This window comes from Microtus ochrogaster, chromosome 7 (genome assembly GCF_000317375.1).
Source record: "Microtus ochrogaster isolate Prairie Vole_2 chromosome 7, MicOch1.0, whole genome shotgun sequence".
Taxonomy (NCBI): Eukaryota; Metazoa; Chordata; class Mammalia; order Rodentia; family Cricetidae; genus Microtus; species Microtus ochrogaster.
In genome coordinates this window covers 59,578,679-59,605,853 of record NC_022014.1, presented here as the reverse complement: position 1 = coordinate 59,605,853, position 27,175 = coordinate 59,578,679, and the positions used below count along the sequence as shown (strand labels likewise).

The 27,175-nt window shown below is 38.1% G+C and overlaps 1 protein-coding gene across 1 annotated transcript in view; it reads left to right on the top strand.

Moving 5' to 3' along the window:
• Smurf2 (SMAD specific E3 ubiquitin protein ligase 2) overlaps positions 1-27,175 on the top strand; it is a 90,177-nt gene that overhangs the window by 30,987 nt on the left and 32,015 nt on the right. Inside the window, exons 2-8 of the mRNA XM_005350423.3 lie at positions 5,270-5,308; positions 10,413-10,521; positions 13,847-13,980; positions 17,279-17,344; positions 19,722-19,806; positions 21,733-21,816; positions 24,490-24,692. Of these exons, the coding sequence (XP_005350480.1) occupies positions 5,270-5,308; positions 10,413-10,521; positions 13,847-13,980; positions 17,279-17,344; positions 19,722-19,806; positions 21,733-21,816; positions 24,490-24,692 (720 nt within the window). The remainder of the gene's footprint in view (positions 1-5,269; positions 5,309-10,412; positions 10,522-13,846; positions 13,981-17,278; positions 17,345-19,721; positions 19,807-21,732; positions 21,817-24,489; positions 24,693-27,175) is intronic.

Genomic DNA, 27,175 nt, shown 5'->3' with positions numbered 1-27,175 from the left:
CCTGCCTCTGCCTCCCGAGTGCTGGGATTAAAGGCTTGTGCCACCACCGCCCGGCCAGGCCCACAACTTTTGTTTCTTTTTGTGTGCATATAAAAATGTAACTCACATGCTCTTAGGGTTCAGTCAGTGTATTCTATGAGGAAGTTTTGGGGCACATTATAAAATATGCTAGATATATTACACACATGTGAACATTGAAAATGGAAATAGATAAGTAATAACCAATACAATTTGTCAACTGTTTTACTTAGAGGGTTAGGCATTTGCTTTTTGGGTGTTTGAAAACATGTCATGCAGTTTATAGAACTAGAGGGCTCATAGCCGGGCCGGTGGTGGCTCACACGTTTAATCTCAGCACTCCAGAAGCAGAGGCAGGCGGATCTCTGTGAGTTCGAGGCCATCCTGGTCTACAGAGCACATTCCAAGACAGACTCCAAAGCTACAGAGAAACCCAGTCTCAACAAAAACAAAACAAAAGAACTAGAGGGGTCAGAAGGAAAAAGGGGGCTCACTAAGGAAACTGAAGAATTCCATCTTGAATACATAAAGAAGAGCTGGTGAAATGTCTAACCAGGAGTATGTGTTCAGCAGTTGAAGTTGGCTTGGAGCTTAGTCGAGGAGTGAAGTTAGACATATAGATAGGGATTTACTTGTCAGGATTTACTGGAAAACTCAACTGAGTGCATAAACTTAACTGATTGCATAAGCTCTGCTATGGAGTGTCCCTCCCCCACATCAGTTCATATATCAAAGTTTAATCGCTAAGGGATCCATGAGTAGGATTAGTAATAGATGCCCAAGAAGGTCTTCTTTGCTTTTCAGGGATGTAGCAAGATGTCTCCAATCTAGGCAGAAAGTTCTCATCAGACACTCAGTCTGCTGGCACTTGATCCTGGACTTTACATCTTCCAGAATTTTGAGAAATAGTGTTTGTCGTTGAAGCCACCCAGGCTACAGTATTTGTTTTGGCAGGCTGAGTTAAGATAAACGTCTTGTCAGATGATAAGACTCTTTTCTTGCTGTAAATCTCTCAGTTACTGCCATGCTGGTCTGCTTTCCACCATGATTATGATGGACTAACCCTCTTAAACTGTAAGCAAGCCCCTAATGAAATTATTTCCTTTGTAAGAGTTGCCTTGGTCATGGTGTCTTTTTACAGCAATAGAATCGTTACTTAAGATGGTGTGTGTATGTGTGAGTACATGTATGTATGTATGTATGTATGCATGTATGTATACTATGTATACTGTGTATCTGCAGAAAGCCTAGAGAGGTCAGAAAAGAACATTCGATTCCCTGGAACTGAAGTTACAAGTAGTTATGAGGCACCATGTGGATGATGTTGGGAATTGAATTCTGGTACCCTGCAGGACCAGTCAGGTGTTCTTAATCAAAGGTCCATCTCTCCAGCCCAACTAGATCTTGATTTTGAGGGCAACAGGGTTACATAAAAGGATTCTAATTCCTCCCTCAAAAATGGGCATTTATGGCATGATAGTTGAATCACATCTACTTTGTGAACTCTGAGAGTAAAGACTGTATCTTTGTGTCTAGAACTTAAGATAGTACTTGGTATGAAGTGTGAATACTTAGGAAATGTCAAATTAAAAAATGAAACTATGTCTTGTGATACACACCTATAATGTTAGTACTCAGGAAGCAGAAGCAGATGGATTTTTGTGAGTTTGAGGCTAGTCTGGTCTATATAAAGAGTTAGAGGTCAGCCAGAGCTACACAGTGAGACTGCCTCAATAAAAAAGGATCGATTAGCCAGGTGGTGGTGGTGAACAACTTTAATCCTAGCACTCGGGAGGCAGAGGCAGATGGATGGATCTCTGTGAATTTGAGGCCAGCCTGGTCTACAGAACTAGTTCCAGGATAGGCTCCATAGCTAGCTACTGAGAAACCCTGTCTCAAAAAATAAAACAAAACCAAGAACAAACAAAAAAGGGATTGGTTATTAATTGGTTCTATTCTCAGTAAGCATTTCAGGAAGGCTATACCTGTATTCATGTAAAATATAGAGACATCAGCATACTAATTCTTTTAGGTACTTTAATCACAGCTGTCACAAAACGTAGGGCACGGAGAGTTTACTCTGGCTCTTGGTGTCTGAGCTGTCAGTCACAACATTGTAGAGAGGGCCTCGTAGAGCAGAGCAGCTCATATAATGATGACCAGGAAGCAGATCACAGGGACAGGACATTCTGGTGACTTTTCTTCTGTACTGCCAGTATTCTAAGCTCATGAATTGATGCCAGCCACATTCAGTGTTGGTCTTCCTCCTTAATGAGTCCTTTCTGGAAACCATTGTAGAAACACATACACTAGTGTGACCCACCTTTTTCTAAGTAATTCTAAACCCAATAAAATTGACAGTGATGATTAGCTAAGTTTTAGATTATCTCACCATTTCAAGTCATTTATCATTAAAGAATGTGGATAGACTATCTAGAACAACTTCGGAAGTACTGATTTAAGAATAATAAATGCTTGGAGGAATTTGAGATGAATATTAACATGATCAAAGTACTCTAGCAGGTAAAGCTATGTGTATATCTCTAGGCTCATTAGGGACATTGTCTCTAATGGACTGTAGTGGTTATACTGTAGTATTAAAATGCTGCATCTATAGTTATTATTGATTAAAATTAGCACATAATTGCTTAATATCTGAAGCTAATGTATTAATTAAAATTAGTGAGAATTTATAATTAATAAGCATTTCTCTGCCTTTTTATATGTAGTATTCCAGTAAGGAGCTTATTAAATATTAAAGGTGGATAGAAGTCTGAACTCTTTGCCCTTTGCTGTGGTACCACTTACTTTATGAGCTCTCTCCTGCTATTTCACTCTACATTGTATGTGCATGTATCTCTTAAACATTTAAAAAACATTTAGAAAACAAGAATGATTAATCCCAGCACTCGGCCGGGGGGCGGGGCAGAGGCAGGCGGATCTCTGAGTTCGAGGCCAGCCTGGTCCACAAGAGCTAGTTCTAGGACAGGCTCCAAAATTACGGAGAAACCCTGTCTCGCAAAACCAAAAGAAAAAAAAGAAGAAAAAGAAAACAAGAATGAAGCAGTCTTAGTTATACTTTCTGTAGTTTCTGTTACCAAAAATGATAGATTAAAAATATATGTGTGTATATATATATATTATAAACAAATTTCTCAGAAGCATACTTCCTTAGGTGAAAGTTTGTTAATAGTGGTGTAGTCAGGAGTTTGTCACACTGAAATTCATGAATTCTTTGAACATTTATGGAGCAATCCTCCCTAAATTATTATACTGAGGATGGAAAAAAAAACAGAGCTGTGATTCTAATCTCTGAAGTAGATTTCTAAGAAAAAAAGCAGTACAGTGAAGACTAGAGTATGAAAATAATTTACTTATACAAGTGAATAAAGTTACTGTTTTCAGATCACATGTTGAAAATCTTCCCTTTCAAAATTACAAATATAAAGCGTTGCTTTGAGGGCATTAAATAGTATATATAAAAACTACTTATATAAAAACTGGTTGAGGGGCTGCATCAGACAAAGGTCTGAGCTCCAAAATATATAAAGAACTCAAGAAACTAGACATTAAAGCTCTAATTAACCCAACTAAAAAATGGGGTACTGAACTGAACAGAGAATTCTCAACAGAAGAACTTCAAATGGCCAAAAGACACTTAAGGTCATGCTCAACCTCCTTAGCGATCGGGGAAATGCAAATCAAAACAACTTTGAGATACCATCTTACACCTGTCAGAATGGCTAAAATCAAAACACCAATGATAGCCTATGTTGGAGAGGATGTAGAGTAAGGGGAACACTCATCCATTGTTGGTGGGAATGCAAACTTGTGCATCCACTTTGGAAATCATTGTGGTGGTTTCTCAGGAAACTGGGAGTCAAGCTACCTCAGGATGCCACAATTCCACTCTTGGGAATATACCCAAGAGATGCCCAATCATACTACAAAAGCATTTGTTCAACTATGTTCATAGCAGCACTATTTGTAATAGTCATAAATACATTTTTAAAGTGCTGAATTTGGTGATTTTTGGTAGATTCAGAATGTTGTGCAAATATTCACATTACAAGGTACTCAGATTTGAGATATTTTAAATTTAATTTACCTTTAAATTATATTTATTAATGAGTGTGTTGGGGTGGGGGTACGGAGGTCAGAGCAGACAACTTTCAGGAGTTGGTCCCCTTCTTCTATCTTGTTGGTCCTGGGGATCAGACTAATAAGTAAGGTCAGACTGGCAGCAAGCAGTTTTTTACCTGTTGTGCCATCTAGCCAGCATATGGGAGACCCACCTTGTCACTGAGCTGTTGATGTTTAGAGGAAGGCAGATCTCTCCTGTAAGGTTTCTGTGGTGTTTAGATAAGAGCACAGAATGTTAGTTTTTTAAAATCAAATTATATCAGGAAACTTTTATTTATGATCCTTTTCTATAGACAGTTATTTCATCCTTAAATAGATATGTCAACCTGAATTTATGTATCTTCTCCTTAGAGCCATTTTCCCCATTACCACCGAGTTTCTTCAAAAACAGGTCTTTTTATTTTTAATTCATTTTTGTCTCCTTCTTTGTGTGTGTGAGGCGCAGACGCGCTTGTGCGTGTGCATACATGTGTATTTGCACTCACCTCTGGAGTTCAAAAGAGGGTATTGGATCCCTTGGACTTGGAGTTACAGACATTTGTGAATAGTCTGACCTGAGTGCTGGAAACAACTGTGGTCCTCTGAAAGTGCAAAGTGCTCTAAACCACCAAGCCATCTCTAGTTGTTTATGAAAAATTTCCCTCTTAAGAATAATAGATCTTGCCAGGCGGTGGTGGCGCACGCCTGTAATCCCAGCACTTGGGAGGCAGAGGCAGGCGGATCTCTGTGAGTTCGAGACCAGCCTGGTCTACAGAGCTAGTTCCAGGACAGGCTCCAAAGCCACAGAGAAACCCTGTCTCGAAAAACAAACAAACAAACAAACAAAAAAAAAAAGAATAATAGATCTTGGTGAAAATGGGAATTGGTTCCCAGTTAAAATCATCAGATTTGCAATTTTGTTCCTCTGCTGTTACTGGTAATAATTGCTAAGGTTACAGTCGTTAATAATCAGCTTCTTTTGTTGGCTAGACTATTAAAAGTGTACTAACTACCTCATTGTAGTTAGAGTTTAATTATCCACTGCTGTTTTCGATGTTTAAAAATGAAGTAATCCAGTCTTTCCATTTTAATTTAATTTTCCCATGTATTTGTTTTTGTTTCTTTACAGTACTCTGTGCAAAAAACTTGGTGAAAAAGGATTTTTTCCGTAAGTAAATTAATTTTACTACAATCTTGTCTATCCTGTGTAGATTTTGGATGAGTTGTATTTTCAGAACTTCCTGGTTTAGGGATTCAAAACCAGACTGTTATTTTATGAATGCTATAGTTCCAAGTCATTTAGCCCCAGACTTATCTAGAGGATTTGAGGGTTTGTTTTACCCCCTTTTTCTATCCACGTCTGCACATCTATACAAATGAGTGTATGCAGATAGATAAATGCAAGTGTTTAGGTTTCTAGAAAGGGCTTAAAATTTTTTGTTAATACTGTCTTACTTAAACATTTTAGGGAAAATTCACCTATGCATTTAGGATTCATTTGGAGGTACAAAATTGAGTCTGCTTGTAGTTTCCAGAGCTGTAGGAAAGAAACGACTGCCAGTCTCCAGAGCAGGCACTGGTCCCGCATATATAGTCTATTTGCCAATTGAATGTAGTTTTCTTTTCTATTTTAGGACAGGGTTTTGCTATGTAGCCTAAGCTGGCCTTGACTTTACTGTTAGGATTACACGGATTAACAATGCCTAGAAGTTGTGAAAAATTTTGTAGCTTCATGTGCTGGAATAAAGCAGTGAACCACCACATCTAGTGCACCACCGCATCTTAGCCTTTTCTGTTTTCTCTCTTCAGTAGTAGTTTTATTTTATTTTATCTTTTTTTTTTTTTTTTGATTTTCCAAGAAAGGGTTTCTCTGTGTATTGCCCTGGTTGTCCTGGAACTCTCTTTGTAGACCAGGCTGGCCTCAATCTCAGAGATCTGCTTGCTTCTGCCTCCCAAATGCTGGGATTAAAAGCATGCACCCCTCACTCCTTGCAATAGTTTTATTTCCTAAATATATAGTTTTTAAATGTTTGTTGTTTTTTATTTGTGTGTATGTTTATATTTCTGAGTGAGTTTATATGTACCACACATAGTGTAGGTGCTCTCAGAGGCCAGAAGGTATTGGTTTCCTGGAACTAAAGTTATATTCAGTTGTAAATTGACCAAGTTGAGTGTTGGGAACTGAACCTGAATCCTCTTAACCACTGAGCCAACACCTTAGTACACATTCTTTGGTTGGACTCCTTAAGGCCCTGTAAAAAAAAAAAAAAGGTTTTCCAAGTGCTATCGTCTCTTCAGAGCTCTACTGTGTTAAAGTCCTTCCGCCTTGTGTGCTTTGCAGCCAAGTTGCATTCATTGCCCTTTCTTCCTATTCACATTCAATCTGTTCTCTGGCTTTCTGTGATTTAGCCTCACTCACTTTAGTGTAGGAGGCTGCTTGTTCATTTTCCAGCCTCCCAGACGTGAAATAATCACATAGAAACTGTTAAATAATTTAAACACTGCTCAGCCTATTAGCTCAGGCTTCTTATTAACTAACTCTTACATCTTAAATTAACCCATTTCTATCAATCTATTTATCTTACCACAAAGCTTGTGGTTTACCAGTAAGGTTCTTGGGCATCTGTGTCCTTGGGTGGCTACATGGTGTCTCTCTGACTTTGCCGCCTTTTTTACTCTATCTCTGCTTGGAATTTCCACCTTATTCTTTTTATTCTGCTCTGACATAGCCCCAAGTAGCTTCTTTATTAACCAATGGTAATAAAACATTCACAGCATACAGAGGGGAATCCCATATCACCTCCCCTTTTCTGACTAAATAAAAAGATAAAAGGAAGGTTTTAACTTTAACATAGTAAAATTATATATATCAAAACAGTTACCAAGCAAGAATTATAGTTAGAATTTTAGTCCATTTACATTTGGCAAATTAAGGAAAATATTTTATCATCTATCCTATCTTTGTGGGTCTAAAGTTTTATATCTAATTTATCTTTTATAATTTATCTTTCTTCAACTTCATCAAAGACTCCAGAAGAATATAATATTACCTAAGTAAACATGAAGTACATTGTGAACCACTTCCAAAACTTTAGAATTGACAGAGATATCTTGCTGCCTGGATAGTTACCCAAAGGTCTTCTGTAATGTTGTGGCATCCATCTTCAGCCTACAGGCCCATAGTATCTGGCAGACTTTTCCATGAAGCAGGAAATTTCAAAGACATTTCCGCCTATATTGGCAGTTTGTCAGTCACTTTCTTCTATATCCTGCAGAATGTCTTGCAGACTCTTTCATGAAGTAGGAACCCTTAAAGTACTATCTCATCTTCTTTAGGCAACTTTAGTCATTTTTCTGTGGGTCCTGCATGTCTAGTTTTCACAGAATATCAAGCAGTCCAGGCAAGAGTGGTTTCTTGCCCAAATGGCTAACCAACTCCATAAGGAACCTCTTCAATGCCCATCATCCTTTTGAAGTAGATTGGTGCTGCCAGAAGCAGTTGTGTCTCATTGTTCATAAAAGTTCTAATTTCTTAAACTATTTATTTATTTATTTATTTATTTATTTATTTATTTATTTATTTATTATGTATACAATATTCTGTCTGTGTGTATGCCTGAAGGCCAGAAGAGGGCACCAGATCTCATTACAGATAGTTGTGAGCCACCATGTGGTTGCTGGGAATTGAACTCAGGACCTTTGGAAGAGCAGGCAATGCTCTTAACCGCTGAGCCATCTCTCCAGCCCCTTCTTAAACATTTTAAATGCCATATTCTGTTAGTCTTTGAATGGTTTGAAGAATAACTATCCATCTGAAATATATCTTTGTACATCTAGAAAACCTAACTAACATGACTCCAAGCTTGACTATTATAGGTGACTATCTATTAATCTGTATTTCTTAATTATACATTATATTTTTAAGTGAGCTGCACAAATAATACCTTAAACAAGAACAGAAATATACATATGACAAAATTGGCCTTAAATTTGTATCAATAAGCCAAGATCCATATCAATGCAAAGTATTCATCTCTATAGCATATTCCCCTTTAAATGTAAACAAACATTTGTAAACAATCATTTAGAAAATTTAGGTGTTGTTCTCTAGACTACTTCCTGCAGATTGGGGGCGCTGTTAATCAGGTCTTTAATGGGGTATCCTCTGTGGTAGGTTTATCTCATCTAGCAGTCCTAAAGCTGTCATGGATGTTGGACCATCTGGGCCATTGCTTCCAGGGTGTCTTGCTTGATCAAACCATATTAACCAGTAAGATAACATATATACGTATATATGTATATACATATATATATACACACATATATATATAGCTTAGCAGCCAGTACAATGAAATGTCTCTCTGTATTTAGCTCATTCACAGTCAAAAAATTCAAAGAAAACACAATAATATACATAATCTAGACTCTCTGTGAATTTTCCATCTTTGCCTTCTTTTCTCCTCTATCTCTGCTTGGAATTTCCTTGTTCTATTCTGCTCTAATGGTAATAAAACATTCACAGCATACAGAGGGGAATCCCACATCAGCTGACTCTTGAACCAAATTGCAAATTGGTGGTATGTCCGTTTTCCATTACTGACAGAATATCTGAAAGAATCAACTAAAGGAGGAACTGATTTTTGTGTTTTGGTTTTTTGGTTTTTGTGGCTCACAGTTCCTCCTTCAGTTGATTCTTTCAGATATTCTAGAGGTTTCCAACTCATGTTTAACCGGCTCTATTTGTCTGGGCCTGTTTTACCAGCAGAACATAGTGACAGCAAGGACATGGTGAAACAGCTCACTTCATGGCTGCAAAACCACAGATAAGAGGAAGAAGGGAGGACCAGGGCAGGGACAAGGTATACCTCAGGGACCCAGTTCTTCAGTGAGGTTTTATCACCTCCCAGAATAGCCTATCATATTATGAAGACATCAGTGGATTATTCTGTTGATAAGATCAGAGCCCTCATAAACCAGTCCTTTCCCAACCACCTCCGAGTATTGCTTTGTTTGGGATGAAGCCTTTAACATAGCCTTTGGGTTACATTCCAGATCCAAATTATAAATACAGCGTGGTGGTTGAGAACTAGCCAGTATGTGCATGGGTTCAGAGTCTAAACTTACAGTGGTTCTCAACTTTACTAATGCTGCAAGCTTTTAATACAGTTAGTTCCTCATGTTGTAGTGACCCCTAACCATAAAAGTGTTTTCGTTGCTACTTCTTAACTGTAATTTTGTTACTGTTGTGAATTGTAATGTAAATATCTGTGTTTTCTCATAGTCTTAGGTGACCCCTGTGAAAGGTTTGTTTGACCTCCACCCCCAAGGTGTTGCAACCCACAAGTTGAGAGCTGCTGCTTTAGACTCTGTCTATACTTCTCACTACTGTGTAGCATTGAACTAGTTATTTAATATTTTTGTTCTTTGTTAATAAAATATGGATTAACAACATTCATTTCCATCAAAGGATTATTGTAAAGATTTAAGATGAAGCATTTTGAATAGTCCCCATTGTGTTTGCTGTTTTAGTCAGTACAGCCATTTACTGTCAGTCACCTCTCCCATGTGTGCTATTTTCATTTCTTTTCTGTTGAGTCTCTTATTACTTGTAGTCATTCGTTATTCAGTAACAGTTTTTAGCTAGTTTGACTTTTCTGTAGTTAATGTTCAGTATGACAGCCTATGTTTAATAAGCTCTTTAAATGAACTACTAAGACAGTTGTGTGGAAAGATAGAGTAGATGTTTTGAGCATTCACCTTCTCAGAGTTCAATGACTGCTAACAATATTCAAGCACCCAGGCACCCGCTAGACCCTGGTAGTGTGTATGTGTTTTTTTAAAAACGATTGATTAATTTTTATATTGGTGTTTTGCCTGCCTGCATGTATGTTTGAGGGTACTGGATCACCTGGAACTGGAACTATAGACAGTTGTGAGCTGCCATGTTGATGCTGGGAGTTTAAGCCAGGTCCTCTGGAAGAGCAGTCAGTGCTCTTAACCACTGAGCTATCATCTCTCCAGCATCAACCCTGGTAGTGTTTAGCAGAATGTTCTGAGTTGGGAACAAGAAAAAAAGTACAGTTTTGATATCAAATATGTAAGTGACTCCAATGTCTGGTTTAAAATAGGTCTGGTCTGTGTGTCTGAATGTTAGACTTTAATAAAAGAATGGAAAAATCCTTTATCTTCTATAACAAATGGTAATCCTTAATAATCTTCTATTTTACATGTCAAAGTATTTTTTAGTTTAAAATACTTCCTTTTTTTCACAGGACTCCCTGATCCATTTGCTAAGGTGGTAGTTGATGGTTCTGGGCAGTGCCATTCTACAGATACTGTGAAGAACACACTTGATCCAAAGTGGAATCAGCATTATGACCTGTAGGTGTATATGATTAGTTGAAATGAAACACAGAGTTAATGTAATATAATCTTTGAAAAGAACCATGAAAATGTTTTTAGTTTGTATATAATATAGTTCGATCATTTTCTTTTCCTTTTTCAAAATATAAGGATTGAGCCTTGGATCTCAAACATGGTAGGCAGTCACTCTAACCCTGATCTGTACCCCCACCTCATTTTACCCCCTTTTTTACTTGTATGTATTTTATCTCCTTGAACTTGGAATCTTTCTATTTCACCCTTCTAAATAGCTAGGATTGCAGGCCTGCCAACACCACAGGTTCAACCTTACGATTTTACGTTTATAAAAGAGGAGCAAAACCCAGTGGAAAAGTGCTTTGGATTATTGGAGTGTGCGCGTGCACACACACACACGCATGCATGCACACACTTATAACCTAGCACGAATAATAAAAACCAAGGGACAGAAATTGGGGTTCAGCCCGAAAAGCAAAGCAACCAAGCCACTAGAGAAGTCTTATCTCTACTAAGACTGGATGACCGTAAACTAAAGCAGACTAAGCTTCTCTCTCTTCCCATTTTATATTTTCTCTAGTGCTGAGGTTAAAGGTGTGTGACTCCCCAGGACTTGGATTGAATGTGTGAGCCACCACCACCTGGATTTGTTTCTGCATTGATCTTGTATAGCCTGGGGTGGCCTTGAACTCACAGAGATCCATTTGACTCCCAAATTCTGGGTTTAATTCTGTCACATTGCCTGACCTCTAGTGGCTTTAGCTTTGTCTCTGGTATTCAGGCTAGATTTATTTATCAAAATACAAAAAATAGACCACTACACACACAGTAAGAAGAAAGTAAACATGTTGTTACAGCTGTACTTCAACTAGGTTCAGTTTACCTTTTCCTGAAGACTAGTGATGGTGAGATCTTTTCACATTTTGATGGGACTAACTGTATAGCTACTATTAACTGGCTACCTAGGGAGGTCTGTCTTACATGTTTCAAATGCAATGGAAGAGATCAGAGTAATACTTGGCATCATTTTTATCAAATCTTTTCATTAGATTGGGTAGGCCTATAAAGTATAAGTTATATTTGAGCCAACATCTTGGCTGTATATATAATATTATTTCCTCCTATAGAGAAATTCCTTGTTAGAACCTCTTGAATTTTGTTTATAAATCTTATACTTGTTGGGGAAGTTGAGGTTCTAATAGAACAAAGTAGAGATTTCTGTTTAACTTTAAAGCTGAGTGTAGTGGTGTGTACCTGTAGGACTATCTATCGTTCAGGAGAATTACAAGTACTCAGCCCCTTGAACAACAGAGCAAGATCCTGTCTTAAAAACAATGGCAATAGCACAAAATAATTTACCAGTTTAAAAGGATTTATTTTTCTTCTAACTCTGTTAAATTACATGAGTTTTCCTTAAAATGAATGCAAAGACACCTTAAATGCAATTTCTGATTAGTTTCTGACCCTCAAAGATTTTGACAGAACACTTTGACCTGTAAAACCTAAGTACCTTCCAGTTATTTTAAATAATTCAGTTATTTTCAGAAGACCAAAACTTAAGAAATTATTAGTTTAGAATTTCAAATTTTTTTGTATCATGGTATGCATAAAGAATATGCAGATACATTGTACTAAATAGAGTTCCTTAGGCCAGTAATGGACTACCCTAGGCCTCAGGAGTCAATGTTAGAATAGTCACAAACCAGTTAGGAAACACTAGTAATTTTTTAAGTGTTTGTTTTGGGGTGTTATTTGTTGCAATGTGATATAACATGCAGTAGTTACATACCAGTATATATCTGGTAGATGTATTTAAAATTTGATGCATGCATACTAAATGATAGTTTAGAACATCTCATTTGTAAACAATAAAAAATTAGCTTAATTTTAGAGCCAGGTTTGATGGCCCACCACTCGGGAGGCAGGAGGCAGGAAGGTTAAAGACTATACTGGTCTAATCAAACAATAACAAAACAAAGGCCTGGGCATGTAACTTAGTTGGTAGAATACTTGCCAAGCATGCATGAAGCTCTGGGTTTGAGTCCCAGCACTACATAAATTTGGTTATGGTGTGGTTTGCCTGTAATCCCACCTGGCAAGCAAGATCAGTAGTTCAAGGTCATCACAGTGAGTTCAAGGCCAGACTGAGCTGCTGTTGTCCCCCCCCCCCCCAAAAAAAACCACCACAAACAACAAAAGCAAAGGACTTGCATGATAAAAGTTCCCGAGGTTAAGGTTGTCGCAGCACACGGTGGTGGTTCACACCTTTAATCCCAGCACTTGGGAGGCAGTGACAGGTGGGTCTCTGAGTTTGAGGCCTGCCTGGTCTACAAGAGCTAGAGGAACTGTCTTGAAATCCTGTCTTGAAAAACCAAAACCAAACCAAACAAAACAAAAAAGTTAGCATTTTTTTTTAATACAACTGGATCCAGGGCTCAAGTGAATCTTCCATATTCCTTGTTTTAGTTTTATTAAATGATAGTGTAAGATCAAGGTTGCTGGACCAAAAATTTGACCTCTTAGAATCAATGAAAGAAAAGTTAGGTTCTACTCACATGATTATGTTATTAACCATGTTTTTGCATGACTTGATGCCACGTTAATAATTGGCCATGATAGAGTTTTTGCATATTTGCAGGCATATGCACAAACAAGTACAGTAACGCTTTTCCCTGCTCTGCTTGTCTGCAGGCAGTGAAGTGAAACCTACAAGAGTCCTGCTCGCTCAAGGCCTGCATATAGGAAAGAAGCAGGGGAAAAGCGTTACAAACAGCTTTTGTTCTGCAGCATTTAAAAATATAACAGGTAGGTCAGAGTTTTGGTCTATCAGCCTTGACAGTGCCTTTTGAAGGTGAACTAAGTATCTGAGGTAAAAACTAAAACCTGTCCAAAATGGGACTGCGATAAAAGTTCTTTTAGGGTTTTAGTCTTATAATCATTATAAAATGCTTTAGTGCTATGGAGTAGTAGCTGTTCTTTTTTTTGTTGTTGTTGTTCGTTCTCTTTGGCTGTGCTGGGGACTCAAACCCTGGGTCTTGCACTTGCTAGGTGACTATTCTCTCTACATCTCAGTGACTTTTCCAAACTCTAAAATAGCCTTTTTTTTTAATGTTGCCCAACCTAAGATTGGAAAAAAGGGATTATATTAAAAATTAAAAATTATTTTTGAATATTTTTAAAATCTTAAGGTTGATTGATTGAATTTAAGACAATTTGCTTTTTTAGCTGTACTCTGAAATATACTTATGACTTCAAGATATTAAAAAGTTAAATTTTGTACTACTTATAACTACCACCAAGTCATTCATGTAGCTATTTTTTCTTTCAGGTATATTGGAAAGTCTGATTCAGTTACAATCAGTGTATGGAACCATAAGAAGATCCATAAGAAGCAAGGTGCTGGATTTCTTGGTTGTGTTCGTCTTCTTTCCAACGCCATCAACCGCCTCAAAGACACTGGTTGTGAGTGATTGTTTTAAATGAGAAAATATGTATGAGAACTTTTATGTAGTAGGTGTCCAAAAACTGAAGTTTCCATATGTATTTGAATCACTGATAAAAATACCTGGTCTATATTTATTTGACGGGCACAAAAACTGAAAACATTTTGGACTGACAAAATGGTTTGGTGGGTACCAACCACTAAGGCAATGGCGCTCTCTCCATCTCCTTCTCTCCTCCCTCCTCCCTCTCTTCTCTTTCTCTTCCCTAACACACTCTAAATAAATACTTAAATGTAATATTTTTTTTTTCAAAAATGAAACATTGTAAAGATGTGATCCTGGAGATGAATCAGAGATGATACTTAGCTGCCGGGCGGTGGTGGCGCACGCCTTTAATCCCAGCACTCGGGAGGCAGAGGCAGGCGGATCTCTGTGAGTTCGAGACCAGCCTGGTCTACAGAGCTAGTTCCAGGACAGGCTCCAAAACCATAGTGAAACCCTGTCTCGAAAAACCAAAAAAAAAAAAAAAAAAAAAAAAAAGAGATGATACTTAGCTTCCAGTGAATTTGGGGCTTCTCTCGACCAGAGGAAGGTAGCTCTTAACCTTAAACAGAAAACCCTCTCCTTGCATAAACGGAGTTAAATGCAAAACTCATGACAGTACAGGATACTAAGAACAAAGGATGACTGAGTCCTGACTTCTAGACAAAATTTGCACCATTCCTTTAAAGTTTGGAAACTTTGAGAAGAGGGCTAGAATAAATGTGTGAGGCACAGAATGGGGAGAGGGAGCTCCAAAATGCCATGTGCTAGGCACAGCCTGTCACAGTGGGCACAGAGGTCCAACCCTCCTAACATTTAGCTGTGGAGACTCTTGGGACCTACCACTCAGTGCTGATCTCTTTGGCAACTAACTTGGAGTTACCAGATGGCCTTAGTTAATCTAACAAAGCAAAACAAAACCACGGAGTTGGCAAATAGGCAAAAGAGATTTGTAGAAAAGAGAGATGGTGGGGTGGTAGAGGTGGATAGTATCATGTACGTGTATGAAATTGTGAAAGAACAAGTTTTACTAATAAAAAAAGAGAAGTGATTGGTATCCAGAAGGTTAGAAAGAAAGGAATCAATATACATGCATTTATAATTTTTTTAGCACCTAGTTTTGGTGGATATTTGAAATGGAAGTGAGAGTTTTTATAGGCATTTAGAATCAGGTGACAATTAAAGAACAATTATTAGTAGCAAAATGATAGAGTAAATAAAACTGTGGTAAAAGTTTTAAAAACATTTTGAGAATAAAATAGTTCTATTAACTACTTGACTATAGTCTGTTTTTCACCATCCTGCGTATTAGAAAACAAAGACATTAGAAATGATTTCCTTTTTTTAAAAATATTTATTTATTATGTATACAATATTCTGTCTGTGTGTATCCCTGGAGGCCAGAAAAGGGCGCCAGACCCCATTACAGATGGTTGTGAGCCACCATATGGTTGCTGGGAATTGAACTCAGGACCTTTGGAAGAGCAGGCAATGCTCTTAACCTCTGAGCCATCTCTCCAGCCCCTAGAAATGATTTCTATAGTGGATTGATAAATTGACTTACAATGTCTATTTCATATAACCCAGTGACAAAGAGTCTTTTGTAGGGGTTGAAGAAATTGAGGACATGACCACTCTAATGTATGGTTGAGGGGGAAATTTTATTGTAGATATGAAAAAGAGAAGAATAGCCAGAGGCATCTGGAAAAGTCCAGAACGGGCGGAGAGAAGTAGTAGACTAAACATATCCAGCAGATTAGACCATGAGAGGAGAAGAGGAGGTGGCAGGCAAGAGTGGAGGACCTCTAAGAGAGAAAGAGACCATCAGGAGGGCCTATGGCTGGAATGACAGAGTAATATAGGAATGAGAAGCTGCGGGGAGGGAGTCCCATGAGCTGGAGAAGTGTAGGGTAGTGGGTGGGGTGCAAAGGGCTAGGGAGAGTCTGTAACCAGTATTTGTTGTGTGGAGAGAGCCCAGAGGCCAGCATGTACCTTGGTATGCTAGTAGACACCACAGTTAGCCATTTGTTTGGTTCATTTTGGCCCTACCAAGGGTGTCTTTCCATTGGGGCATAGTTGGAAAGATCCTTTTCAGCAGATGTTTTGATTGTATGTTTCTGTGAATTTTCTTAAATAATGTAAAAAAAAATCAGTTATTATCTAGGATTCCTGAGCTAATAAGGAGACTCACATTAATTTTATCTAAGGAAATTAGTTAAAACCACTATAAGTTTAGCTTTGAATGCTAGATCTATTAAGAGATGATTTTTTAAAATGTTAATATGATGTTATAATGGTATGTATAAATATTGGCCTGTTACAGAAGGGGGAGAGATGACTGAGGTGCAGGTTCTGAGTCAGAAGAACTCAAGCTATTAAGTGGCTGAGAAAAATCTTAGCTTCTGGGTTAGCAGAGTAATGAGCAATAGGGAAGAAATGCTCGGTTGACAAAGTTCTATATGTGGATGCAAACTGTTACAATGTTGAGTTAAGCAGGAAGATTTAACATTTATGAACCAGGCCAGCTTGCTGTGGGGACATTGTACCTTATAACTTTGAGGGCAGGCCAGTATTGTATTTACTTTAAAGATGAAGGCATCTGAAAGAGCTGTCTCCAAAATGATAACCTCAAGCCTAGAGCTTAATGTTTTTTTCTCCTTGGCTTCTTACTGATACTTATTTTGTGTACCTTTTGGGATAGTTATATTAAAAAAAAAAACAGCTCTTCGGGCTGACGAGGGAGGGGACTTGATTGGGGGAGGGGGAGGGAAATGGGATGCGGTGGCAGGGAGGAAGCAGAAATTATAAATAAATTAATTAATTAAAAAAAAGAATCTTCTCCCAATTAAAAAAAAAAGGAATATATACATATTAGAATACTACTCAGCAGTAAAAAACAGGTACTGTTATTCAGCACTTAGCCAGGTATTGAGAATTTTATATACTTTATTTAATCCTTGAAAACTGATTAGGTAGCTTCTGTTACATATGAGAGTGCCAGGGCTTGGGATCTGGAAGCTTTGGAGAGAGCTGCTAGTTACCAATGTAGTGTACCAGTGCTTCATGGTGTTTGGAATCTGAAGTTGATAAAACTTGCTGTGATGTATAAATTACCTACATACGCAGTTAGAGAATTTTAAACATTTGTTTTATAGTTAAAACGATTACTTAAAAAGTATAGGTCAGGTTTTCAATAGTTTGTGAAAATTAAATATATCACTTATAGATTATAGATATTATAATTTCTGATACCAGCTAACTTTTTATTTGAATAGATCAGAGGTTGGATCTATGCAAACTGGGGCCAAATGACAATGATACAGTTCGAGGACAGATTGTAGGTAAGTGTGGGATTTAAAATTCTGAATTTTAGCTTTATTTGAATTTCCATAAGTCTAAATAATTTCTTTTTTTTTTCTTTTCAAGATAAGGTATCATGTAGCCCAGGCTGTCCTCAAACTTGCTGTCTAGCCGAAGCTGACCTTAAACTTTTGACCCTCCTGCCTTTGTCTCCTTGAGTGCAGCTTTTGTGAGGTGCGTGACTCAAATCCAGGGCCTTATGTATGGTAGGCAAATTCTACCAATTGCGTCTTATCCCCAGTCCTCTAAATACCTCTGAATATTTTGTATTGGCATGAAATAAATATGAATCATATAAGATGCTACAATGGCCCAGAATCAACCTAACTTAATTTAAAATATATACATAAAACAGGTGGGGAGATAGCTCAGGGGGTAAGAGGACTTGCTGTGCAAGCATGAGGACCAAAGTCCCGATCTCAGTACCCATGTAACAAACTACCATAGTACCCACAGTGGTTAAGTCCTAAAGAAATCACACAGAGGTCTACATTAACTATAAACTGATTGGCCCATTAGCTCAGGCTTCTTGTTAGCTCTAATAACATATTAACCCATTATTTTTATCTATGTTAGCCACATGGCTCGGTACCTTTTTCAGCAGGGTAGTCACATCTTCCTTCTTCTGCTGTTGGGACAGGACCAGGGAGGAATGGGCTTCCTCCTTCCCAGGATTCTCTTGTTCTCATTGACCTGCCTCTGTTTCCTGTCTGTTTGTCCTGCCTATACTCCTGCCTGGCTACAGGCCAATCAGCATTTATTTAAAACATAATTGACAGAATATAGCCAATTGTCCTGCACCACTTCCCCCTCTTTTTTAAAAAAAAAAAAAAAGAAAAAGAAAAAAAACCCCAAGAACATCCATAGTCCATTTTTTGGGAATGTGGGCATAGTTTTCCAGGCTACTTCCTGCTGGTTGGGGGTGCTGATAATCTTATGGGGACCTAAAGAAAATTTAGAATTATGGTCAAGGCTTGACTGGAGTATCCTGTGAGGCTTGATCATCTCAGGCAGCAATTTAAATCTGTTTTGGATGTAGAACTTAGATGTCTGGGCCATCTGTTCCAACTGGAGATTTCTCAGGTGGTCTTCCTTGATCAAACCTGATTTTTCTTAAATCAGAATGGATCCACAGCCTCTCATTTCCTATGGAAACAAAAGCAAAATCTCTTCTCCAAAGTAACATACCTTTTGACTTCAATTTTGAAGTCAAGGTATTTTCAAAATACCTATTTTGGTTTAATTTAGCAGCATTTATAAACAAATACCATTTGGCAGCCGTTGCTCCTTCCTCACCATTCAAACAATTCAAAGAGAATATAATAACATACAGTATCCAGACTCTCTGTATATTTTTCATCTTTACATGGCATGGCTTTATTTTAACCTCTATTTCTTTTATTTTTCCTTTTTTTTTTTTTTTCTAGACAGGGTTTCTCTGTGGTTTTGGATCTTGAACTAGCTCTTGTAGACCAGGCTGGTCTCGAACTCACAGAGATCCGCCTGCCTCTGCCTCCCAAGTGCTGGGATTCAAGGCGTGCGCCACCACCACCCAGCTTATTTTTACTTTTAATGTTTGGCTTTTTGAGACAGGTTCTCTGTGTATCTTTGTCCTGGAACTCACTCTGTAAACCAGGCTGTCCTTGAACTCACAGAGATCTACCTGCTTCTGCTTCCTAAGTGCTAGGATTAAAGGTGTACGCCACCATCCCCAGCTTTTGAAAACATTTTTGGTTTTTTTTTTCTTTTCTTTTTGGTATTTTGGGTTTTTGAGACAGGATTTCTCTGTGTAGCAGTCCTGGCTGTCCTGAAACTCACTTTGTAGACCAGGCTGGGCTTGAATTCATTGAGATCTTCTTGCCTCTGCCTCCCAAATGCTGGGATTAACAGTGCATGCCACCACCACCTGGTTTTTGAAAACATTGATTTTTAATATCACTTCTAAAGTGAAAAATCTATGGGAAAAGAAATGGCAAATTTTAGTAGAAACTAAGGAATTCTAAATGCTTTGCTTTGGTTTTGCAGTGCTGTGTATTGAACCCAGAGCCTCATGCATGCTAAGCTAGAACACTATAACTGAGCTACTTCTTCAGCTCAATCTTTCTAAACTATTAAAATAATCTACGTTTTATGTTATTTTTATTTTCTGAGACAAGGACTCCTCAATATGTACAGGCTGACCTTAAACTTACTATGTGCCCAAACTAACATCAATCTTGCAACAATTCTTCTGCCTAATACTCTGAGCGTTGGGATTGCAGACAAATACTACCGCACTGGGCTTAAAGTGGATATTGAGCTTGACAGAACTGGACAGTGCTGTCATGGACTTAATAATGTTATTTGTTTTTTTAATAGTAAGCCTTCAGTCCAGAGATCGAATAGGCACTGGAGGACAAGTTGTGGATTGCAGTCGTTTGTTTGATAATGACTTACCAGATGGGTAAGTGAGCATCATTATAGTCTTTAGAGAAATGCTGGTGTTCATACTGTGCTAGGAATGTCTATGGTCCATTCCAGAATATAGATTTTTTTTCTTCTGCTTGGAAAATTAGAAGGATTTGACATAAATTGTATTAAATACCATTTAAGAGTTTTGAAAAGGAAACAGGAAAGTTCTTGCCAAATATTACTCTCCTATAAATTTCTTTATTTAAGGGAAAAGATTTTTCTTAATTTTCTAAAACAGAGCATATAAGTACTGTATTTAAATATTGCTTTATTTTCAGAGGTAAGGAAAAGAGAATTGAGTAATAGTAATTATAACATTGCTAGCCTTTCTCATTTTGACATACATTTATATACAAGTTCTAGTGTTTGCACATTTTGTTTCAACTGTTTAAAATCCTAAAATTGTGGTAGGCATAATGACCCATTCCTGTTCATCTTAGCAACTGGGAGTTTGAGGTAGGAGGAAGGTCATGAGTTTAAGGCCAGCTTGGAGTACATAGTGAGTTCTAAAGTAGCGTGAGTTCTAAAGAGCCTGTCTCAAAAAACACCAAGTTAGGGACTGGAGAGATGTCTCACTAGTTAGTTAAAAGAGCTTTTCCCTCTTACTGAGGACCCTAGGTTCAATTCCCAGTACACATGTTGGGTGGCTCACAACTACCTGTAATTCTGGTTCTAGAGGATCCAACATCTTGCCTCCTTGGGTACACACATGAACATAACACAGATATATATGCACATACATGAAAATAATCTTAAAAATAAATTCCTTGGTGCTGCAAAGATAGGTCCGTGGTTAAAGAACACATGCTGTTCTTGGGAAGAACATGAATTCAGTTCTCAACACCCAAGTCAGGCAGTTACAACCCACTGGTAACTTCAACTCTAGGTAATCTGTTGCCCTCTTCTGGTCTTCTTGGGCACTGCATGCATGTGCACATAGAGGCAGACACATTACACATAAGTAAAAATAAATCTTAAAATCAGTTTAAAAATTAAATACGTTTGGGGAGTGGGCTGGAGAGGTGGGTCAGTGCTTAAGAGTACTGACTTCTCTTCTAGAGAACCTGTGGTTCAATTCATAGCACCCACATGGCAGCTCACAACTGTCTGTAACTCCAGGATCCAACCTCCTCACATTTAACGTCTATACAGGAAAAACAACAATAAAATGGAAAAAAAAAGTCAAAAAATTAGTGTAAGAGCTAGTGAGATGACTTAAGGAGGCAAAGGTGCTTGCCACCAAGCTTGACAATGTGAGCTCACCCCAGAACCCACATAATGGAAGGAGAGAACAGCTTCCCCAAGTTGCCCTCTGACCTGCATACCTGTGTTGTGGCAATGCTCTCCCACACATATTCATGTAGCTATGCACACATAATAAGTAAATGTACAGTTTTTGTTTTGTTAAGACTGGATTTTTCTTTGTGTATCCCTGTCTGTCCTGGAACTTTCTCTATAGACCAGACTGGCCTTGAGCTCACAAAGATCCGCTTGTCTCCCAAGTGCTGGGATTAATGGTGTGTACCACCACAGTCCAACAAATGTACACATTTTGAATTGGACAGGCTCCAAAGCCGCAGAGAAACCCTGTCTCGAAAAACCAAAAAAAAAAAAAATGCTTTAAATTATGTGTAGATGTGTATATCTGCACAAGTGCATGTGTTCATGTGCCCGTTGGCATTGAACTTACACAGACAGTTGTGAGCCACCTGATGTGGGTGCTGGAAACTGAACTTGGGCCCTCTAGAAGAGCTTCACGTGCTCTTAACCACTGAGCCATCTCTCCAGTTCCTTGTTTTGGTTTCTTGATAAGTTTGTTCATTTTTGAAAATGAAGAAGTTCGTACTGTTGAAAACAGTATCAGCCTCATTATGAACTGATGTTCTAGATGCCTTATTTTTCAATATTTTTATTGCAGTTGGGAAGAAAGGCGGACTGCCTCTGGAAGAATCCAGTATCTAAACCACATAACAAGAACTACACAGTGGGAACGCCCGACAAGGTAAAAATCATACAAGTTGTTTCCTATGGCCTATGCTTGCCCTTTCTGGATTTTTCTGTTATGTCACCTTTATTTGATTTTCCCATTACTTTATACTAGTATAAACCATTAGGTCTTAGAGCAGGTACTATTATTACTTTTCAAATATATATATTTGTTAATTCTATTTTATAATTAAAGTTATATTTTAATTACTTCCTTTAGTTTTTGAGACAGGGTCTCTCCATATCTGAACTCACTCTGCAGACAAGGCTGGCCTCAAAGTCAGAGGTCAACATGCCTCTGCTTCCTGAGTTGGTGGGATTAAAGGCTTATGCTACCATGCCTGGCTACTATTATGGTCAACAAAGACTTTTCACAGGTTCATCCTCTTACTTGTATGTCCATGACCTTCAGTGGTGCTCAGTAAATACTACTAACTGAAACAAATGACTGGATTAAACAGTAATTTTGTTTCTGTCATTTTATAGTTCTCATTTGAGTATTACTGAATGGCTGTTATAAAATATTTATTCAAGGTTGTTATAGAGGGATGCTGTTATATCATGGCTAAATAAAGTATATGATCAAGAAAACCCATATGGAAGTTGTATACCTGAGAGTAAGTGAGGAGGTGGTGACCTTGCAAAGGAAAAGCCTGAACTAGAATTTGACAGATGGTAGATAGATAGAGCCCCCGTCCATGTAGCAGTTCCTATGTAAAGATCTCAGGATGCAAGATTGTTCTTAGAAACTGAAAAGGAGTGCCGTTAAAGCTGCTAAAAATGAATAAAGTGATTGGTTTGCATCCTTTGTACTACCTTTTACAAGTAAGAATGAAGTTGAACCGGGCGGTGGTGGTTGCACGCCTCTCATCCCAGCACTCGAGGGGCAGAGGCAGGTGGATGAGGCCAACCTACTCTACAAGATCTAGTTCTAGGACAGGATCCAAAGCTACAGAGAAACTTGTCTTGAAAAACCAAAAGGGGAAAAAAAAGAATGACGTTAAATTGCCATCTCTGCTAGTGTATTGGTTCCCCCAGTGATTTCTGAGCAGGCCTGGTACTCAGAATAAATTATTAAATGGTTTTCATTAGCTGTATCTACTTTTGATTATTGATGGTTGTTTAAATCAAGTTGAGTGTGTTATTCTTTTTTCTTTTTGTTTGCTGCTATTGTTTAGAAACAGACTCTTGCTCTGTAGCTCAGGCTGGTCTAGAACTCAGTATATGGTCCAGCCTACCCTTAAACTCAAAATCCTTCTGCCTCATTCTCCCAAGGACTGAGATTATATGTGCATGCCACCACACCTTCTTAGAATATTTTTTATTATGTTATGATTGTCATCAAAGCCTTGCTATTTAAAATTTTTACCATATTTTTTTTATTTTTTGAGATTATAATAATGACATCATTTCCCATTTCCCTTTCTTCTCTCCAAACTCACCCATGTACTACTCCTGACTCTTTTTTTCAAATTTATGGCCTTTAAAAATGTTGTTATGTATATAGATATATACTCCTAAATAGAAAAATATAACCTACTTACTCCATGTAATTAATGTTAGTTGTTTGTATGTGTTCAGGACTGACCATTTGGTATTGGATATCCAATTGCTGTGCTCTTCCCTAAGGAAGACTGGTGTGGGAAGTCCTTCTATGTATGTGTTGCTTTTATTGAATAATGAATAAAGCTGTTTTGGCCAGTGGCTTAGCAGAATAGAACTAGGTGGTAAAACTAAACTGAATGCTGGGAGAAAGAAGGCAGAGTCCATGAAAAGCCATGTAGCTGCCACAGGAGACAGACACCTCTGCTGGAGCCCTCTGAAACTTTGTCGGTAGTCCATGACCTCATGGTGATGCACAGATTAATGGAGATGAGTTAGTTTAGGATATAAGAACTAGCTAAAAATGCGCTTAAGCTATTGGCCAAACAGTATTGCAAATAATATAGTTTCTGTTGTAATTATTTTGGGTCTGAGCAGTCTGGCAACATTTCTCCTGCACTCAGCGTTCTTTAGTTGCCTGAAGCTTTTTGTTTAGGCTAAGACCTTATGAGCTGTCTTGTCTTTCCATTTAAAAAAATATATATACTCAGTTCAAAATTATATTTCTGTTTTGGTTTTTTGAGACAGGGTTTCTCTGTGTAACAGCTCTGGCTGCTCTTGACTCACTCTGTAGACCAGGTTGTCCTCGAACTCATGGAGGATTTGCCTGCCTCTGCCTCCCGAGTGCTGGGACCAAAGGTGAAGTAAAGTATTAACTGTGTTTTGAATGAGAAAGAGCCATACCTAGGAAAAGATACTGTTTCCAAGGACTGAAAAGGTCAGATGACTCAGGCAAATTCGAGGAGAGAGTAACACCTGCTTGCCAAAAGCCATGTGGGAGACAGAATGGTAGAAATCTGGTCTAGAGGCCAGCCTGTATTCAAGTCCTTGTACTTCGTGACTCAGGAACACATCTCTAAGTATGCAAAGAGTTTTTAAACATCTTAATTGAAACAGCCCTTGAGTTTCTTTGGTCAATAGGACTTTAGGCTTGCTCTTACTAAGGTTCTTACAATCATTGCTTGCTCTAGTCATCTCATTTCTTGTCTTATTTACTGTATTATTACTATAGTATATGTGACATCTAGAGACTCTGTTTTTGATGTCTAAATTGTTAACCTTTTTACCCCTTGTCACTTTTCAATAGACCAGCGTCGGAATATTCTAGTCCTGGCAGACCTCTTAGCTGCTTTGTAGATGAGAATACTCCAATTACTGGAACAAATGGTGCAACGTGTGGACAGTCTTCAGACCCCAGACTAGCAGAGAGAAGAGTCAGGTCCCAGCGACATAGAAATTACATGAGCAGGACACACTTACACACGCCTCCAGATCTACCAGAAGGCTATGGTATGATAACAGCAAAGGGGACATTTCAACTTGTTTAAGAAAGTCAGAAAACTAACTTTTCTATTTTGTTTTTTTCAAGACGGGGTTTCTGTGAGTAGCCCTGGCTGTCCTGAAACTCACTTTGTAGACCAGGCTGGCCTTGTACTCAGATCCCACCTGCCCTTGCCTCCCAAGTGCTGGGATTGAAGGTGTGTGCCACCAATGCCCTGCCAGAGAATTAACTTTAAAAGTTGTTATTTTTGCTAGGTGTAGTGGCACATGCCATTGTAGTGGCACATGCCTTTAGGCGGATCTCTGTGAGTTTGAAGCCAGCTTGGTCTACAAAGTGAGTTCCAGGTAAGCCAAGGCTACACAAAGAAACCCTGTCTTAAGAAACCAAACACACACACACACACAAAAAGTGTTATTGTTGTCTGTTTTGAGGTAGGATCTTCTACAGCTGAGGCTGGCCTCAAACTCACAGTGTACCCAGACTGCCCTTGAATACCTGATACTCCTTGCACCCACCCAACACTCATTGGTATTATAGGTGTGTACTATCTCACTCTGCTTTAGAATTAACTCTTGAAAGTCAATAAGGCCTGGGGATTTAGCTTGATGGTAGAGTACTTGCTAGCATGCTTAAGGCCCTGGAAAGGCCCAGTGTTCATCTTGAATGTATGTGTGGAGTGGTCACAGAAGACACATACTACACTGGACATAGAGACAAAAAGAGAGTTACTAATCAGGGCTTAGGGATTGTGTGTGAAAAGAAAAGTAAATATAAAGCCTACCAATTAAAAAAAAGTCTGTAATGGTTAGAAGACTAAGCAACAGTTTGTCCTTAGCTAGTTATTTAAGAACCATAGCTTTTTATGCTCAATCATAATAAAATGTGATAAATACTAATGACACAGTTACTTTTAAGAAGCCTATGGAATAAAATGAGACAACTTTGCAAGTAGACACTATAAATTTCTGGCAATACTATTGTGCAGGCTCAACTTAAACCTTTAGTGTGATTTTTTTTTTGGGGGGGACAGATACTAACTTCCTTTCCTTCTTAACACTGTAGATGTTGGCTGATGGTGACACCTAAAGACCAAAATTGGGAATTACATTGTCTAAGTTATTTTTTACTTGTAAATTTTTAAAAACTATTTGCAAATAAATGATTATAATTTCATTTTAAAATAATTTTAGCCTCTTACTTTGAAAAAAATCCATCTACTCACTGCTGTGTCCCACAGTTTGCCTACTACAAAGTGAGCAGTTCCAGAATGGGAAACAGACTTGGTTAAATAATACAAGTCTGATCGTATTATTTAACCTCTGAGAACCTATATTTTATCTTCTATAAAGTGAAAGAAATAATAGTAACAACTATTTGTTTTTGCAACAAATAAATGATAGATAATCTCCAGGAAAGCATCTGACCATGTCTGGTATAAAAAGCAGGTTAGCAACTTGTCTGTTGTTACCAATATTCAGTCTTAGAGATATTCCCTTGGAGGGTCACTCAGTTTGTTGGGAGTAAAGGTGGGTTTCATTTTTATAGTGTGTGTGCAATTTAGGTTCAGATGTTCTTTTGTAAGAATAAAACGGGAATAAAGTAGCTATCAAGGCTGAAATTATTGCAGCCATTGTCAGCACTGGGTTTTTTCTATATGTTTGGGATTGAACTCAGGCCAATACAAACCGTGGACTTCTTTCTGTCCTTGCAGCTGTCTTCTAAGTTTGAAGGTTTTTTTAATCATTTCATTTATAGATCTATAAATATATTTATTCTAATATTAGCAGTAGTTTTATTTAACTTATATATTGAAATTTCTCACTGTATTTCATTAAAAGAAAACAGGCTTCCATGCAAAAGACAACAGCTAAAAAATAACCATTGAAGAAACCCTTTTACAGATTTTTTTTTCTTGACAGCTCTACTGCCTGCTAGGCTTTGAACTCATTTCAGCTTTTGAGGTTTTTTCTCCTCACCATGCACTCCTCCTTCCATTGTGCTTTTTAGTCAGTCCTATGACTATATGATGTGCTTTGTTTACATCAGAACCTCTATTTTATACCCTAGATGGCCTGGAGTTTTGACAGGTAGCCCAGGCTAGACTTGGACTTGTCTCATTGCCTCTACTTCCTGCCTGCTGGGATTTCAAGTGTGTGGTACCTTGCTAGCGTCCCAGGAAAACCCTTGATATATCTCTGTTAAGAAAAGAGAAATCACAAATTTGGTAATAAAATTGCCATAGGGAGGAAAAATCATTAGCTGGGGCTGGAGAGACTCAGTGATTAAGAGCACTGGCTGCTCTTCCAGAGGACTCAGGTTCAACTCCCAGCACCCATATGGCAGCTCACAACTGTCTGTAACTCCAGTTCCAGGGACTCACATAGATACATATGCAGACATATATGGAGGCACATAAAATAAGTAAATAAATCCTTATCCTAGGGCTGGAGAGATGGCTCAGTGGTTAAGAGCATTGCCTGCTCTTCCAAAG